General features: G+C 38.6%; 1 protein-coding gene across 1 annotated transcript; it reads right to left on the bottom strand.

The window, feature by feature from the left end:
* Positions 1 to 882: 882 nt before the first annotated feature.
* LOC133744751 (uncharacterized) lies at positions 883 to 1365 on the bottom strand. Its single transcript, XM_062172803.1, has one exon. It carries the CDS (start codon positions 1363 to 1365, stop codon positions 883 to 885), a length of 483 nt encoding a protein of 160 aa, XP_062028787.1.
* Between the last annotated feature and the right edge of the window lie 18802 nt (positions 1366 to 20167).

Here is a 20167-nt window from a genome sequence, read left to right as displayed (position 1 = left end):
AATACAAGCCAAATTAAAATCACACAAACATAAAAAACATAGACTTACATTAGCCAATTATTGAAACAACTACCAGATCTAGATCTCCAAGTTGCCTTGAATGTTCCAGAAATGCTCTATCAAATCTTCTTGAAGGTTTGAGTGAGTGTTTACACATCTAATGGCATCGTATTGTTCCATGAATCCGTTGAAATAATAACCATCTCTACCAACAGGATCAAAGTCATCACCGGTCGGTCCTTCCCAAATCGTAGCCAACCTGGGCCTCATATTGTTATCATCTTCTTCATCGGACTGGAATTCCTCATTGCTGTCCTCTGGTCTTTCATCCTCGATTATCATGTTGTGTAATATAATACAAGTCAACATGATGTATTGAAAGTCTTCTCTATCCCACCCACGAGCCGGTCCTCTAACAATACTAAAATGCGACTGTAAAATACCGAAACATCTTTCCACATCCTTCCTGTACCCTTCTTGAGCCTAGAAAAACTTCAGATCCTTGGGTCGTGTAGGCCTTGGAATTGATTTCACGAAAGTCGCCCATCTAGGATAGATACCATCAGTGAGATAGTAGCCTAAATTGTGAATTTTGTTATTCACTTGAAATTGGATCTGAGGGGCTCGACCAGTAGTGAGCTCGTCAAATAACGGGGACTTTGCAAGCACGTTGAGGTGGTTGCATGATCCAGACATTCCAAAGAAGGCGTGCCATATCCATGTGTCGTAAGATGCGACTGCTTGGAGGATGATAGTGGGGATACGTTTTCGACCACTGTATTCTCCAGCCCAACTTGTTGGGCAATTCTTCCATTACCAGTGCATGCAGTCGATGCTTCCAATCATCTCAGGAAAACCTCTTCTCTCAGCTTTGGCGAGCAATCATCTGAGGTCAGCCGGAGTAGGAGCCCGGAGGTATTCTACCGAGTACAGATTAATGATTCCTCTTGTAAATCGTTGAAGAGCCTCGATGGAGGTAGATTTCGCCATCTGACAATACTCAGCGCATTGGTCTGCCCCAGCACCGTAATCAAGCTTTTCTAAGAAACATGTCAGCTTCTGCTCGGGAAGTAGTCTGACTTTCTTAGCAGCATCTGATTTCTGGACAAAGTACCGGTCATAGCGACAAAGGTCACTGGAGATGCGGTTGAAAACATTGTGACTCATCCTGTAGCGTGTCTGAAATTCCTCATCACTGAAAACTGGACGCTGAATAAAGTAATCTTCCATCATGTTTTTGCCTCTTGATTCCCTAAATTGCTCCTCATTCGGTGCACGCCCTGGTCGAGAACCTCCTCGTCGTGTTTGATTAGAAGATTCAGCTTCAGCAACTGCTGCGATCACAAGGGCATTAGTCGTACACATCTCTTCATAATCTTCATCTCGAGACTGTCGAAACTTACCACAATCTCTTCATTGAAATGAGGGAAGGAGAGGAAATGTGTTGGATCTGGAGATATGAAAAAGAATGGGATTTGCCAATATCAAATTGTGTGTGAATGGAATGCTGCCTCTTTCTCTATTTATTTACAATTTCCACATCAAACGTAATCAGATGATAAGGACACGTGTCCACTCCTGGTTCTATGTAATCTGATCCAACATCTTAGATAAGATTACATCGACAATAACCGTTAGATTGAATAGTATGCAAATGATCTGGTCCGTTCAAAGATGTCGGTGGTTGTTTCAAGCGTTTCACAAAAATTGTCAGTGGTTGCTTCACTCATTTCAAGAAAAATTGTCGGTAACTGTAGGTGGCTCATAATTTGTCCACCGAAAATATTAGAAAAATAGTAAATTGCAGTTTTGAGGCCCAAAACGATCCCGAAAAACCCCATACGTCGTGGCAAAGCGATGAGTTCTTTTCCTAGCGTCGTTCCCTTTCTTAAAAGCTATAGCAATCACAATTCTGACATTAATTATCCATAAATCTCCATTATTACCACCTATTTACATCAAATATATTTCAATTTTACAATAAAAAAAATTCAATGAATAGTAACTGACCGGTCAAGAAACAGAACGGGTGGAAACCCATGTCCAGTGGCAGTGAACAGTTTCTTGACCGGTCGACCCAGTGACTTTTTGACCTTGACATTTACCCCCAATAGGTGAACTTGCTCTAAGAGGATCTGATAGTCAAATAAGACACAATCGAGAGAATGAATTTTCTGATATCATATTACACCCATTCTGTGGTGTATATAAACAGATTACAATTGTACTACAACTATTGTGTACTACTGTACTACACAACATATACAAGGTAAGTAGTTACAACAATATATTCCCTTGTAATCTATTCCTAATAGGGAACGATGACTCACACTAACACTCCCCTCAAGTTGGCGCATATACATCAACCATGCCCAACTTGCTTAGTGAGTCATAAAACACCTTCCTGGAAACTCCTTTGGTAAGTACATCTGCAAGTTGCTCTTCAGTTGGAACAAAAGGAAAGCTAATAATTTTGGCATCTAGCTTTTCCTTTATAAAGTGACGATCAACCTCCACATGCTTAGTACGATCATGCTGTACTGGATTCTGTGATATGTCAACAGCTGCCTTGTTGTCACAATACAACTGCATGGAATTTTTGAGTTTGAAACCCAGATCACGTAACAGATTTCTCCGCCACAACAATTCACACACTCCGTGAGCCATACCTCTATACTCGACCTCAGCACTAGAACGTGCCACAACTTTTTGTTTCTTACTCTTCCATGTAACCAAATTACCTCCCACAAAGGTAAAGTAACCTGATGTCGACCTTCTGTCTGTGATATTTCCAGCCCAATCTGCATCTGTGAAGCCACAAACCTCAAGAATGTTGTTGTGTTTAGAAAATAGTACTCCCCTTCCTGGAGCTGACTTCAAGTACTTCAGAATTCGCATAACAGCATCCATGTGACTCTCACTAGGATTATGCATGAACTGACTCACCACACTCACTGCATATGCAACGTCTGGTCTAGTATGAGCCAAATAAATCAAGCTCCCAACTAACCTCTGATAGCGAGCTCGATCAGTAGGTACCTGATCTCGATACTCAGCTAAACAATGGTTCTGCTCAATAGGAGTGTCAATACGTCTGTAATCCAACAAACCTGTCTCTGTCAACAAGTCAAGAACATACTTCCTCTGGCACAGAGAGATTCCTTCTCTCCCCCTGGCTACCTCAATTCCTAAGAAGTACTTAAGCTCACCCAAGTCCTTCATCTCAAACTCAGAGGCTAGCTGTCTCTGCAGTCCATCTATCTCAACAGTATCATTACCAGTGATTACCATATCATCCACATAAATAATTAGAGTTGTTACCTTCCCTTGTTGATGCTTGAGAAACAAGGTATGGTCTGAGTTGCTCTGCCTGTAACCAACCTTCCGCATGAACTGTGAAAATCTTCCAAACCAAGCACGAGGTGACTGTTTGAGACCATACAAAGATTTTCTCAATTTGCATACAAACTCACCAGGAGAAGCAACTACATACCCTGGTGGAAGGCTCATGTACACTTCCTCGGCTAACTCTCCACGAAGAAATGCATTCTTGACATCAAACTGTCGGAGTGGCCAGTTTAAACTAGCAGCGAACGAGAGCAGAACCCAAATAGTATTCATCTTGGCAACAGGAGCAAAAGTTTCATCATAGTCTATACAATACGTCTGAGTAAATCCCTTTGCTACGAGACGAGCTTTGTATCGATTCACTGATCCATCTGCATTATGCTTCACGGTAAACACCCAACGACAACCTACAGCCTTCTTGCCTTGTGGTGGAGACACAAGTTGCCAAGTATTGTTCTTCTGCAACGCCTCCATCTCTTCATCCATAGCCTTCCTCCACTTTGGATCCCCCAATGCATCCTGCACTTTGTAAGGTACTGATACAGCAGATATTTGATTCACAAAAGATTCATATGACTTAGACAACCTCCTAGCGGACATATAGTTGGCTACTGGGTATTTTGATTTGGCAGTAAGAGTAGGTTCATATCTTTTGGCTGATTGACCTCGAGTGGTCCTATGTGGTAACACATATTGCTCAACATTAGACTCACTACTATTAGTATCAGTGGATGGACATACCTCAAATGGGTGATCTTCAGTACCAGGAAGTTGTGGGTCAGGGGTAGAAGTGATGGCAGGAGGGGTAGTTGTGTCTTCAACCTCATTCTGAGTGATGGAAACTGGTGCTTCTGCTGCTGGAGGTGGCGAGCTAATAGTCTCAACCGGATCCGTCAAAATACCTCCTAGCTATGTGGCTTCTCCTTCTCCTTCTGATTCCTCCCCCTCTCCATGATATAGCTCTTCAAAATATGAATTCTCCCCCTGAAGAGCTGTATCTGAAGAGGAGAAATAACTCATGTCTTCAAAGAAAGTAACATCCATAGTGACATAATACTTTCTAGTTGGTGGATGATAGCACTTGTACCCCTTCTGATAGCCTCCGTAGCCAACAAGCACACACTTAAGGGTCCGGGCATCCAACTTAGACCTCTGATTTTTTGGTACATGGACAAAAGCAACACAACCAAAAACACGAGCTGGAAGATTATGAAATGATGGTAAGGAGACATGAGAGGCGAGAACCTCAAATGGAATTTTTCCCTGAAGGACACTGGATGGAAGACGATTGATAAGATGAGAGGAAGCATGTATAGCATCGCCCCAAAGATACTTAGGCATATGAGCACTAAAAAGAAGGGCACGAGCCATATCAAGTAAATGACGGTTTTTCCTTTCGGACACTCCATTCTGTTCTGGTGTTTGCGGACACGTGGTTTGGTGAACAATCCCATGGGTTTAAAAAAACTCTTGGAACACATGGTTAACATACTCCCCCCTATTGTCAAAACGAAAGACTTTAATGGTGCTATGATATTGTGTTTGAACAAGATTACGAAATGTTTGAAAAGCAGGGAAGACTTCATCTTTGGTTTTAAGAAGAGCAACCCATGACAATCTCGTATAATCATCAATAAACAACACAAAGTATCTCATACCCGATACAGTGGGATCTCTAGAAGGTCCCCAAACGTACATCAGAATGAATCAACTCAAAAGGAACAACACTTTTATTAGAAACACTAGGAGAATAAGTAGCACGATGACTCTTGGCCAAAACACATGTTTCACAATGTAAAACAGACTCATCCACACCAATAAACAGAGTAGACATGGTTTTTTTCATAAGACTAAAAGATGGATGCCCTAAACGGCGATGCCACAACTAAATTTCACATAACTTATCAGAATTCGAAGTCAAAGCGGCTCGGGACTGTGCTCCTGGTTTCTCTCCTGCGTATGTCTGATCCAGATGGAACAACCTGCCCCTCAGATACCCCCGACCGACTATCTCCCTGGTGAGAAGATCCTGAAAAATCACATACATAGGATAAAAGGTTACAGAGCATTTAGACTCAGTGTTCAACTATGGGACAGATATCAAGTGATGAGATAAGTCAGGCACATATAACACATTATGAAGTTCTAAAGTGGGAGTAATATGCACTGACCCTGACCCTAACACAGGAAAAGCCTCACCATTGGCATTAGTTACATAGGACACTGGTGGGGAAGACAATTCAATAAAATACGATTTGTCATAAGTCATATGATCGGAAGCACCAGAATCAATAATCCATGTATCAGAACCAACAAAGTTAAAAACCTTTAAAGCCATACCAATCTTACCCCGACCAGCTATAGAGGCTGTAGGAGTAGCCCCACGTGCTGTATGATGATCTTGTCCAGCCACTCCATAGAAATCATGTTCTTGGACCAATTGAACAGCAGCTGCTTTCGCCTTAGGACGATAACCTTGCCTTTTAGGTTTGAGGTGCGGATTCATCTTCCAGCAAGTCTCCCGAACATGCCCAAGGTCGGTGCAATAAGAACATTGAGGACGAGGACGGTTGGTGAAGCCTGGTGGAGGTCCTTGCTGATGAACTGGTACTGATTTCTGCTGCTGAAGAAAAGGTGCTGGTGCTTGAATAGCTAGCCTGGATACTTCAACTTGTGCCTATTTGAGACTTTCCTGTTGAGACTCATCCTTACGAATGTATGTGAAAGCTGTGGTCAAGCTAGGAGGATCTGGCATTCTAAGCAACTCTCCTTTGGCACTGTTATGTTTTGTATCAAGTCCTCGCAAGAATGCATGAACCCGCTCAAGTTCCTTTTCTTTCTGGTACCATGCAATATCATCCTGATTCTTGATCTTGCAAGGACGCTTCTGATCAATTTCAGCCCATACATTCTTCATCTTGGTAAAAAACATTGACACTAGTTGCCCATTCTGTTGCATTCCTGCAGCTTTGCACATCAATTCATGAACCTGTATAAAATCAGACTCATTTGTATAGAGATCTCCCAACGTCTTCCATATCGCCTCAACAGTTTCACATTCCTCCACCATCTGTAGCACATCATCAGTCATGGCTCGAAATAGAATTGACATTACAAACCCATCATCATCTTCCCACTTAGCATAGGCCTCCTCATCATCTTCACTAGGAGCCTTGATTTTTCCAGTCACATGCCCCATTTTGTGTATCCCACGGAGATAAACAGACATAATCTTCTTCCATGTTCGGAAATTGGTACCAGTGAGTTTGGTACCTCCAAAAGAACCACCTTCTGAGCTCTTGATAGAGACTTCAACCCTCTGGACCTCATTGGTCTTAGAACTCTGACTTTTACTGTCATCACCACCCATTGCAATAATACAATAGAAAAATATACAGATCCCAAAGTACGCAGCGGAAATAAACAAATAGTAACAGTTGATTTTTTTTATTTTTTTATTTATTTATTTTTTTTTTTTTTTGAACCTGATGTATGGGCTGACTGAGTTAGGTTGACCGAGTGAGCGGGTTGGAACAGTGAGTCGTGTTAGGAAGGACGCCGACTGAAGCAGGTGACTGGAGAAGAGAGGACACCGACAGTCTGATTGGCGACGCCGGTCTGAACGGAGGGCGCCGACAGTCTGGGCGACGTTGGCTGGACAGGAGAACGACATTGGCTGGACTGCAATTGGACTGGGTTGCAACGAATTGGACTGATAAGCCGATCGAAGATGAGCGCCGGCGAAGACGAAGCCGATCGAAGATGAGGCCAACCGGACTGACTGAAGATGAAGAATGAGACCCGACCGGAGAAGAGGTGACCCGATCAGAGATGGAGCAGACCGGGATGAACTTGCAGCGACGCTTGAAATTGGCTGGTCTGGATCCTTTGGCCAGTCACGACGCTTGGAGAGAACCGGACTGATGACAACGCCGATCTGGAAAGATGAAGGCTGACGTCAGGTTGGAGATAACACCCAAACAAATGGGATTAAAAATATTTTCCTCTAATTAAGAGGAAAAATGAAGAAAGAACAAAGAGACAAAGTCCTTTTCGGATCTTTGCTCTGATACCAAGTCAAATAAGACACAATCGAGAGAATGAATTTTCTGATATCATATTACACCCATTCTGTGGTGTATATAAACAGATTACAATTGTACTACAACGTACTACAACTATTGTGTACTACTGTACTACACAACATATACAAGGTAAGTAGTTACAACAATATATTCCCTTGTAGTCTATTCCTAATAGGGAACGATAACTCACACTAACACTGATTTCATATATATTATAGTGAGAATCTTTTTTGTATTGCTGTAGCCGTTTTTTAGTTCACTCCATCTCTCTTCTTCATTTAGGTATAACAGTTGTGAGCAAGATGTGGCAGCTTGACTTTAAAAGCCTAGTAGATCCTCTTATGACAGAGGATCCGATTTCAAATATATTACAGTGAGCTAATCTTTTTTGTATCGCTGTAGCTGTTTTTTTGTTTTCATTAGAACCGGGTCTGCTTCCCTGAAATAAGATCTTGGGCGAGTCAATGCCTAAATGTATAGGGAATGTATAAACTTTAGCCTCACTCACTCATCCAATCCTATATGCACAAGGAAGGAAATATGTCTCAGCATGCCAATCCACTTAAACTTGCCATATCTTGCTTACCAAGGATTCCCAATGACCCAATCGAATCTTAAAGAACATGCATGGCGACAGAACTTCCCGTTCTTTTCCTTCTTTTAAATACTTTCCTTTTACTTTTTGGATTAAAAAGGGAATGTTGTAGTCGTCCCTTTCTTATTTAAAGCCGAGATCCCAGCAGAACAGAGATCGCTCGCCTAGAAGCTAAACTGCCAACTCTGAAGCATATTGAGACCTAAAGCCAATCCCATGCAGAATCCTTCAGCTGAACTTGAAGACATTCTGAGGAACAGTATAGACGCGTATCCAAATCCTCCGGTATCTCCGCCACACTGGATCTATCTCTCTTCCAATCCTCCACCATATCTTGATGCGACTCTAGAAAACCTTCAATACATTAAACACCAACAATTCGTAGGGATAGATGACTTTGGAACGATACAAATATTCAAAAATCGTGATGATGCTTATAGACATTGGAGGATTCAGAAGAGCCTTGACTCGAAATTTTTCATACTACAGCCACAACGATGTGTACAATTTTTCATACTTCAGCCACAACGATGTGTACAATCAAAAACCTTATATTATGTGCTTATTTTCGACAAAATTATTAGAGAATTCAGAGTCTGGGTTAAAGTGTAAGAGTTGGACTTACATTAATTACATTATGACTTTAACAATTGTATATGATTACTGTTGAATGAAATAACCGGGATTGCATAGATGATTCTATCCCTGGAACAATAAGGAATTTGTATCTGAAATCCATATTGTATTGGGAAACTTAATGTGCTTGTAATCAAGTAATGTATATTGATACAGGATTTATATGTAGAGGACCTAATTGATTTAGGAAAACTGTTATGGGAAGTTCCTGATATCATCCTCTATATATAGGTTCAGGTCCCTGCACTCTCTACACACAAGTATTAAGATCTCAGCCCCATAAAGAGAAGACTTGAATCTAGAGCAGTTGCAGAAGACCGGACCAGTTTATCATGGCACTCAATTCATTCTCAGCTTCAAGTATGTCTTCTGTCTTTCAAACTTGTTCTGGCATGCCTTAAGCTAATGTGTTTATATATATGTGATTGTCTTTAGTTGAGTAATCCTTCAGTTTAAGACTACATGTGGTATCAGAGCCACGATCACAATTGTATAAACCACTTTGGAAATCATGCATGCTAGAAGTTTAGTAAATTTAAAACGTTTTATTAATAAAAAAAAAAAAAAATAAAAAAAAATAATTAATTAATTAAAGGAGCTACAGATTATATCGAGCAAGTAGGTCGAAGGCCTGCCTTCAGTTTCTGATCCAACACAACAACTTAAGACCCATACTCGGCCCATTAGATATATTCACAATATCAGGACGTTAATTGACCGTTGTCTCATAACGGGTATTTTCTGTTCCTCGCCGAGTATGCGTCTTCAGTTCATCGTAATCCCAATTTGGGGTTCTTCGATTCTGGGTGTAAGAAGCAATTTTGCTTCTTGTTTTGTGGTCAGAAAGGCTCGCTAAAGGGACTGCATAGAAGGATTGCTTCCGCCTTGTGTTTCTATGCAGTTAGGATTGAAGTTTTGCTCGGGTAAATTTTCAAAACTTCTTCATGAACAGATTGTTGATAATTTTGTATCGGAATTGCACTATTAGATAGCTTTCATCCTTTAGTATATTATGAAACTTGTTTTATAATTGTGATGGATGTTGTCTACATGTGTGAATAAATATCTCGTTGCAAAATTGTTGGCCTATTGTTACTTTGACTATCAAACAACAAGCTACAGACCTTCTCCCTATGAATCTTGTTGTTTAAAATGAATAAAGCTAGTTGAATTTTATATATATATTAACTAGTAATATTGTCTGTGACTTATTCGGTGCATTGAGGGAGAGGGAGCCATAGCACTTTTTCCTCAGTGTTCTTGATAAGCCATTCAGTTTTTTAACAGACAAACCTTGTATTCTGTATTCTAGAACTATGACTGTAGCTTCCACAGAAGGTCCTTTTACTTTACATAGTCTTAAGATACAGGAATAGCACATTGCAATTCAAATGATACATATTCAGATATAAAGACCTTTTCTTCTGCCACACAGGTGTTGACTGGTTTTTAAATACCAATGTGTTTTTTGTTTTGGCCATGTGATTAAGTGATGCCTTAACTTCTGCTCACAAGTGATGTTTTGGCATGAATTCAGTATATATTGTTTTGGGGCTTAATGCAATTTTCTGGTTTCTTATTGCATTATATTGTTTTAATTTTGCTCAGCCTTATGTTTTGAATTCTTGATATCTTCTGTGATTGTTTGATTACTAAGTTTTGTATGCTTAAAACTTAACACAGAATACAGCTATTGAGCAGAAAATAATTTTCTTTCTTTCTTTAAGTCTTTAATAAAATTCTTATGCATAAAACTTACAAAATTTAATGCTTCCTATAGGTTCTGTACCTTTGAACTTCATGAACATTGAACCTCTTACTGGTTCAAACTTTAAGAGATGGAAAGCAGACATAGAAATCTACCTAAGTGTCAACCACTTAGATTTGCCTATGTATAAGACACCTCCAGAAGCCCTGACTATAGCTAGCACTAGTGAACAGCAGAAATATTTTGATGAGTGGCATAGGCTAAATCGAGTATGCAAGAATGTAATGAAAAGAACCATGTCTGATTCTATTAGTGGGAATATTGAAGAAAAGGAGTTAGCTACAGAGTTTCTGGAATCAATTGGTGAAAGATTCAGGGAGAGTGATAAGGCTCAGATTGCAAACCTGTTGAACAAATTGATGAACACCAAATACACAGGACCAGGAACCATTAGAGAACACATCTTGAAGCTTGTTGATTATGCCGCTAAGCTGAAAACCTTGAAGAACCCTATTTCTGATGAGATGCTTATTCATCACACTCTAAACTCACTACCATCGAGCTTTGAACATCTCAACACCACCTACCTAGCTCAAAAGGATAAATGGAACATAAACGAGCTGATTTCAATCTGTGTGCAAGTCGATGAAAGAATTAAGAAGGAGAAAAATGAGAAAAGTGTGAATCTGGTAGGCAAACCAAAATGGAAAAACCAGAAGGGGAATAATCAGAAGGGAAAGAAGTTCAGCCCTAAAACAGCCCTAGCTCCAGCCCCTGATTCTAAAATTCAGAAACCCTATCAGACAAAGTGTTACTTCTGCAGAAAATCTGGCCACCTTAAGAGAGATTGTACTGGTTTCAAAGCTTGGTTAACTAAAAAAGGTAATCTTGACTTAATTCCTAGTTTTTCCATTGAAATAAATTTAGTTCAAAGTAGTTCTAGCAACTGGTGGATTGATTCTGGGTCTCCTATTCACATAACTAATTCACTGCAGGGATACATAAGGAAGAGAAATCCCAGAAGTGAGGAACAAAACGTGTGTGTTGGCAATGGATCAAGGGTAGCAGTGAAGGCAATTGGGTCTGTTAGGCTAGAAGTAGGATCTGGAAATTTTCTTATCTTAGACAATGTCTATTTTGTACCTTCTATGAGAAGGAATTTGATTAGTGTCTCCCTTTTGGTTAAAAACGGTTGTAGTTTTCTTATTGACAGTAATGGAATAAAAATTTCGAAGAATTTTCTTCCTATTGCTTCTGGTGCCATTGTAAATGATTATTTACAGTTACATTGTTCAGTTCCTAAGGAGATATTATCTATTGAAAACAGTGTAGATGGCAATTCCATTATTGGTGTTGAAAGACACAACTCTAAGGAAAACTCAGCAGCCCTTTGGCATAGGAGATTAGGACACATATCAAAAGAAAGACTACAGATCCTAGTTAAGCAAAACATTCTGCCTGAGCTAAACTTTGACGATTTAGGGGACTGTGTAGAATGCATTAAAGGAAAAATGACTAATTCTAGAAAGAAAAATGCCACCAGAAGCCTAGGACTCTTAGAACTCATCCATACTGACATTTGTGGACCTTTTAAACATCAAACCATTTGTGGAAACTCCTATTTTATAACTTTCATTGATGACTTTTCTAGGTTCTGTCATATTTTTCTAATTTCAAAAAAAATCCCAAGCTGTCGAAACCTTTAAGATCTTTCATGCAGAAGTAGAAAAACAATTGGGGAAACAAATTAAGGTGGTCAGGTCTGATAGAGGGGGAGAGTTTTATGGGAAATATACGGAGGCTGGACAAAGCAAAGGCCCTTTTGCTTTGTATCTTGAAAAGCATGGTATTAAGGCTCTATATACCACGCCAGGGACACCAGAGCAAAATGGTGTCGCAGAAAGGAAGAATAGGACTTTACTGAACATGGTCAGAAGTATGATGTGTACTTCTGGACTACCTAGGTATCTGTGGGGCGAGGCTCTCAAAACAGCCAACTATCTCTGCAATAGGGCACCTAGCAAAGCTGTGTCTAAGACACCTTTTGAGCTTTGGAATGGCAGAAAGCCAAGCTTACACCATGTTCATGTTTGGGGTTGTAAGGCTGAGGCTAAAGTTTATAACCCTCACATTCAGAAATTAGACTCCAAAACCGTTAGTGCATTCTTCATAGGGTATCCGGAAAAATCCAAGGGCTACAAGTTTTATTCCCCTCACCATAATACCAGAATCATCGAGACAAATAAAGCAAAGTTTCTAGATGAAGTGTTTTACAATAGAGAACCCGAAGACTTACAGTTTGAGTTTGAAGAAATCCTTGAAACCGAAACATTAGCTCAGGTTTTACCTTTTGCTCTTGCACCGCCCATCATTGTACCTCAGCAGCCAATTTTAGAACCCGCAGAGGCTGTCCAAGAAGCACCAGAAAATCTACAACCTCAGGATAACGTTGTGATGCCTCAAAACGAAAACGTTGAAGTACCTCAACCAGTAAGAAGATCAAACAGAGTTAGAAAACCCACCATAGATCCAACTGAGTATGAAGTATATCTTCAGGAACCAGACTTTGATTTTGGGGAAGACAATGATCCCATTAGTTATAAACAAGCCACTGAGAGTGAATTTGTTAAGCAATGGAGTGAGGCTATGGAAGCTGAATTGCAGAGTATGTATGACAATGGAGTTTGGGAGTTAGTTGAACGTATAGCAAATCAAAAACCTGTAGGTTGTAAGTGGATTTACAAAACCAAAAGACATGCTGATGGCAGTATAGAGAGGTATAAAGCGAGGTTAGTAGCTAAGGGTTTTACGCAGCAAGAAGGCATTGATTTTACTGAAACCTTCTCTCCAGTTTCAACAAAAGATTCCTTTAGGATGATTATGGCTTTAGTAGCGCACTTTAATCTAGAGCTACACCAAATGGATGTGAAGACTGCATTCCTAAATGGGGAACTTGAAGAAAATATCTACATGAAACAGCCCGAGGGATTCATTGAACCAGGAAGAGAACACATGGTCTGTAAACTGAAGAAATCCATTTATGGTCTAAAACAGGCATCTAGACAGTGGTATAAGAAATTCGATTCAGTAGTCACTACCTTTGGTTTTACTGAGAATATAGTTGATGAGTGTGTTTATTTAAAGACTGTAGGTAAACACTTTATTTTCTTGATTCTATATGTAGATGATATACTACTTGCCAGCAGTGATGTGAACTTGTTGAAATTGACTAAAAACTTTCTGTCTAAGAACTTCGATATGAAAGATCTTGGTGAAGCTTCATTTGTGCTGGGAATTGAAATTAAAAGAGATAGGAAAAGAGGGCTACTGGGACTATGTCAGCGTAATTATATTTCTAGAGTTTTGAGCAGATTTGATATGCAGAAGTGTGCACCAGGAGATGCACCTATTTCAAAAGGAGATAAACTGAACAAAGGTCAATGTCCTAGGAATGACTTAGAAAGGGAAGATATGAAGGGCAGACCTTATGCTAGACTAATTGGCAGCTTGATGTATGCACAAGTGTGCACTAGGCCTGATTTAGCATATGCAGTGGGTATATTATCGAGATTTCAGTCAAACCCTGGACATGAGCATTGGGTTGCAGCAAAGAAGGTCCTTAGATATTTGCAGAAAACCAAAGATTATTTGCTGGTGTACAAGAAAGTTGAGAAGCTAGAAGTAGTTGGATACACTGATGCGGACTTTGCAGGTAAATATCCGGATTCGACTAAGTCTACTTCTGGATATGTTTATATGATGGCTGGAGGTGCCATAGCTTGGAGGAGCATTAAGCAAACATTGACAGCCACTTCGACTATGCAGGCAGAGTTTATAGCAATATACGATGGTGTATGTCAAGGGTTATGATGGTGTATGTCAAGGGTTATGGCTCAGAAATTTTCTAATTCAGACTAGGTTGTTGGATTCCATCAATACCATACCTTTGAGAGTTTATAGTGATAATTCTGCAGCTGTTTGCTTCACTAAGAATAATAAGAGGTCTAATAACTCTAAGCACATAGACTTGAAATATTATAGTGTGAGAGAAAGAGTGAAGCATCAGGAAATTGAAATAGCTCAGGTTAATACACACTCACAGTTAGCTGATCCATTCACTAAGGCATTATCTGTAGCAGCTTTTCAGAAACATGTAGCTGATATGGGAGTCCTTCCTACCTTAGATGCCTAGGATCAGTGGGAGCATTATTTTTGTTAAAAGTTTTATCTTCAGTGTCGTTTAATTTCAATTCTTGTTTTTCTGAAATTTGAAGTTTTGTAATGACTTTGTCTTCATTATTCAGTAATAAATCCATGGTATTATTCAGAAGTTTTTATTTTGCTGCAGCATTTGGTGATTGTGAATATTTCTGTATTTTGTTTTGGCAAATAGCTATTTGATTTATGTTGGATAGATTGAGTTGATTAAGATCAACATTTCAGTTTTGTAAAGTGCAGACACATTCAGTAATAATCCATTCCAGTTTTGGTTGTGTCTCTGATTTTGATAGTCAAAATCCTTCAGTTTGGACCATTTACATATGCACTGCAGATGATGACAGATACATACTGCATATGTATGTTTTATCTTTGGTTGTATCAATTGAACTTATGTGGGTTATGGTTATGGTTTTGTAGTTTTGGAGTGGTGTGCTTTTGAAAGCATTATTTTTCCTTAGCTCTGCCAGATTCCATAACTTGACCAAGGTTGTGATTAAGTTTGAGAATTTTATGCAATTTCATGTGCACACTTCAGTGGTTATTACATTGTTCTAATTGTGTACAATTGAGTGAGTAATGTAGTCCAAGTGGGAGAATGTAAGAGTTGGACTTACATTAATTACATTATGACTTTAACAATTGTATATGATTACTGTTGAATGAAATAACCGGGATTGCATAGATGATTCTATCCCTGGAACAATAAGGAATTTGTATCTGAAATCCATATTGTATTGGGAAACTTAATGTGCTTGTAATCAAGTAATGTATATTGATACAGGATTTATATGTAGAGGACCTAATTGATTTAGGAAAACTGTTATGGGAAGTTCCTGATATCATCCTCTATATATAGGTTCAGGTCCCTGCACTCTCTACACACAAGTATTAAGATCTCAGCCCCATAAAGAGAAGACTTGAATCTAGAGCAGTTGCAGAAGACCGGACCAGTTTATCATGGCACTCAATTCATTCTCAGCTTCAAGTATGTCTTCTGTCTTTCAAACTTGTTCTGGCATGCCTTAAGCTAATGTGTTTATATATATGTGATTGTCTTTAGTTGAGTAATCCTTCAGTTTAAGACTACATAAAGCACATGCTAACAGTCAAGTCTCCGATAAGGTGTTGTGGGAGCTCTTGAAGAAGATTGGAAGAAACATACGATATTTGTCTACAGAGATACAAGCACCTCGACCACATAACAATCTCCTTCAAGGTATAGGTATAACAGCAGACCTTCAAGTTTTCTTCTTCAACTTGGGTAGTGCTGCTACAAACACGTGCCTTAAGGACGTTCAAGAGTTCGATGGAATTCTTACTTCAATCGAACCGAACTTGGTGGACTTGGAGATAAAAGAGCGTGTTAATAGGTGGAGGTCATTTTTCTCCACGAGTTGTTTAGCACCTAATCCAACTCCAATCAAGGGTTCACATCTGTATAATCCCTTTAATCTTGACCATGTTAAATTGATCTTCAACTATCCGAGTGTCTGGAACGATGAAGACAATCTCCGATTTCTGGCAAATATGCATAAATTATGCACGGATATATGCCGTAAGCATCGGCATTCTAATTTGTTAGATAATCAGGAATTTAGAAATACATTCAATATTCCCTATTCTCAATGGGACAGCCGAGTGACGGCCACAACTAGTGCCTTAAATGAAGTGTACCAATTTGGTATTGCCAAAGGAAATTACAAAAGGTTTGACCGAATTACCCGTACTCGGGTACTATCGGGGGCATCCATTGTTACTTTTGCCCACAATTGTGTCAAACACTTTTGTGAGAGGGCGCAAAACAATAACAATCATGGTGGTATACAAATGGTAAGCTTCCTTAATTAGTAATTGAAATTTATTTATATGAAAATGAAAAAAAGAAGGATGTTTTATGTACTAACTTATATTTTGTTTTAAAACAGCCTGAGCTTACATCAAGTGAAATCCTTGCTGAGATACGTACAGAATTTCCCTATTTGATAGAAGATATCTACAATGCCTTTCACGAGGCCTTGGTGGGGGGCTACAAACATCACGTCTACACTGTTTCCCAAATTTTGACCGGAAGAATATAAGGTTTGGCTTAAGAGAGACGGAGAAGTAAAGTTGACCGAAAGATCCTTGAGAGAAAAGAATTAGGATAATTGATTGTTGAACAACAGATTAGGATCTTATTGCAACGACTTTGGCCTTTTAAGTTCCATTATGCCTGTGTAACAATGAACTACTATGTGTTCTTTTTTTCTTTTTTCTGTTTTTAAATGAAAAGATGATAGAAGTGGAACATATGATTATATGTGTTTGGGGTTGGCCGGATTTCTAATTCTATAACTTTTCTGAACCAAACCCAAACCCATAGGGCGGGTGCAAATATATTCATCTAAAGTCAGAATAAGTTGTTACATACTCTTTCGCTGCCATCTACAGACAGACAAGAAGATAGTGGTAGTACCCACAATGGTACATAGAAATAGACCCACTCATTGAACATGTCCGGATTTCTAATTCTATAACTTTAATTTTTGTGATACTTTTTTTTATCATAGATAAATTAAAGGATTAAATTCCGTTTACCCCCCTGAGGTTTGGGGGTAACTTCATGTTAGTCCCTGTGGTCTCAATTTAATCAGAAACACTCTTGAACTTTCCAATTTCAATTAGCCGTGTCCAATTACTCAAGCTCCGTCCAAATTGGACGTTCACTGCTGATGTGGACCCAAACTTAAGGGTTAAATTACGCTTCTAACCCTAGGCTTAAAAATCAACTTCATCTTCTTCTTCCTCAGTTCTTCTTCTCCCCAATTTTGTTTATGCTCCAAAAAAGTCACAATTTGTGTGCTTCATTTGCTCAATTTTATCTCTAGTTTCAAAAATTTTGTCTGGGTCTGATCATTGATTAATGCCCAATTTGGTCTGAGGTCTCAACTTTGTGTTTCATTGCTTAAGTTTTTTGCTTGTAGTCTCAAAATTTTCATCTCCCCGAAAACTACCAAAGCTTCCTCACTCCTCCCATTCTGGTCAAGCCCAGCAATCATGGAAGTCCACGAAATGGCATTCTTCCCAGACATCACCTGAAACAACTTCTTAATTAGCATCTTCCACTCTTCCATAGATAAAACATCCATGAATCATCTATTCAAAAAAAAAAAAAAAATCCATGAATCATTGAGTTCCACGCAGCCACATCCGTTGCGGACATTTTCTTAAACAAGCACTCTGCCATCTCAACTTCACCAAACTACAAGTACCCATTCATCATCGTCGTCCATGACACGACAGTACTCTTTTCAGGCATTCCATCAAACAGCTCCTTAGCCTTACCCAAATCCCCACAATCCAAACACTTTTTTGATCTTCGCATTCCAAGAGACCACATCTCTCTCAGCACTAGCTCATAATAATCTCCATAGGACTCAAACAACCAGTAATGAAATTTGAGACTGAAATGAGTCTAGACGGACGAGATCTTACCCTAGGTTTCTCCGGGTATAAGAGAGAGTGAAATGAGTCTCTAATGCTGACGACGACTCGCGCGTGATTACGTTCTGCCATTGTCAATTGTCTCATCACTCATCCCAATTTGGAGTCAGGTTGGTTGGAGTAGGGGGATGGAGGTGGGGGTGGGTCATCGGGTTTGGAGAGGAGAGGAGGGGAGTGGAGTGGAGAGGGATGACAAGTCGTAGAGGGCTTGTTGGGTTCCTTGGAGCTGCCCACCGGAGCTGAGAGAGAGAAGGGGAAGAGGATCAGAGGAAGATGAGAGGGTTCAGAAAGAGGGTTTCAGAGAAGAGAGAGGAAATGACCATTTTAGCCCTTATAGTAAGCCCCATTATCAGAGATAACGTCTAATTTAGACGGAGCACAGTGAAATTGGACACGGCTGACTGCAATCAGAAAGCTCAGGGGTGTTTCTGATTAAATTGATACTACAGGGACTAACATGAAGTTACCCCCAAACCTCAGGAGGGTAAACTGAATTTAATCCTAAATTAAACTAATGATACGTTTACTTATTTGGAATGTAGAAAATCATGAATTAGAGACAACTGAAATGGGATAATGAATGAATCAGTATGAGAATATTTTATTTCCATTAAGCTATTTACTTACCAGAAAAATTCTATGGTACCGTCATGTATGTCAAACATACATTTACATATGTGAAGACAAATTTGTTGTCATTATGGTAACACAAGTCATTGTTTTTGTAATCTTAGTTCCATTTGAAGTAATTACTCAATTTAGGACATGCATTGTTACATGTATGTGAAAAATTTGTAGTTAATGTTGTGATTTTGGTTCAATTATATGTAAATAGTGTAAAACAATTTGGTAATTTTGTTGTCAATTAGAGCGTCTTTAGCAATACTACCCATTTTTGAGTCAAATTTTAGCTAAAGTAGCTAAAAAGTTATTTTGGCTAACCACTTTAGAAACACGTCTGTATCAGTGCTCTCTATTTTAGCTATTTTTGAATTTATATTATTTTTTAAGTGAAGATTAAATAGTTTAAATGTATTTATAAATTACATCAAATAATCAAAAGTAATGTATTAAATTATAGAGAGCCTCATCTCGCTCTCTATATTTATGAGCGAGATAGCTAAAAGTTATAATAGAGAGCCACTTAGGAGTCTGGTGTAGCTGCTAAACTGGTGCAGTTGCTAAAATATATCAAAAGCTAAACTCTCCAAAATAGCTAAAAAGCCAAAATAGAGAGTTTGCTAAAGATGCTCTTAATGTACTAATTTTGATTCAATTAGATTGTAATTTTTGTTTCGTTATATGTAAAACAAATGTATGATAAACATCACAGTACCATAAACTGTCCATACTTACCATATGTTATCAAAATAAGAATGGAATTGATTACAATTGATACTGTTTACTAATGTTCATGAATCAGAATTAAAGCTGGTTCGATTACTAAAATACCCCTACAAAAATAAATTACCAAAACCTAGCCTTATTTTAAAAAATATATTTTTTATGCATTCTCAAACAAAAAAAAAGATATATTTTTTATACAAAATTACACATAGGTGTTTATTTTAAAACTTTAATTAGTCATAAGGCCACCTAATATTTTTTGTACACATAAGGCCACTTTAGGACTTAAAACTATCACATTCTTTTTATGTTATACCCATTTTGCCCTCACCATCAATTCAAATCAGATCAATCTCTCTTTTCTCCGATCCAAATCTCAAACCCAAATCAATAACAACTCAGCCCTCAAGCCATCTCCAACCCAAAGGGCTAAAAATGGCCCTGGGGCTAAATTTTAGCCCTAAATTCTGTACTATTCATTGATCTGACATCAACCGTCTCCAACCCGTCAAGGCTAAATTATAGCCCTAAAATATATTTTAACATTTTGGATTGGTTATATATATATATATGTGCTTATTTTTTAAAGTCAATTGACTTATAGTAATTGAAATAAATTATATGATAAAAAATATTTTTTCGGTTGTATTTTTTTTTTTTAAAGATAATTAAAAATATCTTTAGCTAATGTTGAAATGAAATAAAACTGGAATAGAATTTTTAATATTTATTTTATTCATGACA

Source organism: Rosa rugosa, chromosome 4 (assembly GCF_958449725.1).
Source record: "Rosa rugosa chromosome 4, drRosRugo1.1, whole genome shotgun sequence".
Lineage (NCBI taxonomy): Eukaryota > Viridiplantae > Streptophyta > Magnoliopsida > Rosales > Rosaceae > Rosa > Rosa rugosa.
This window is presented reverse-complemented; position numbering and strand designations above follow the sequence as displayed.

What these genes read in the sequence shown, in the direction of transcription:
- LOC133744751 (XM_062172803.1), bottom strand. Translation starts at nt 1,365, where the DNA reads ATGTGTACGACTAATGCCCTTGTGATCGCAGCAGTTGCTGAAGCTGAA.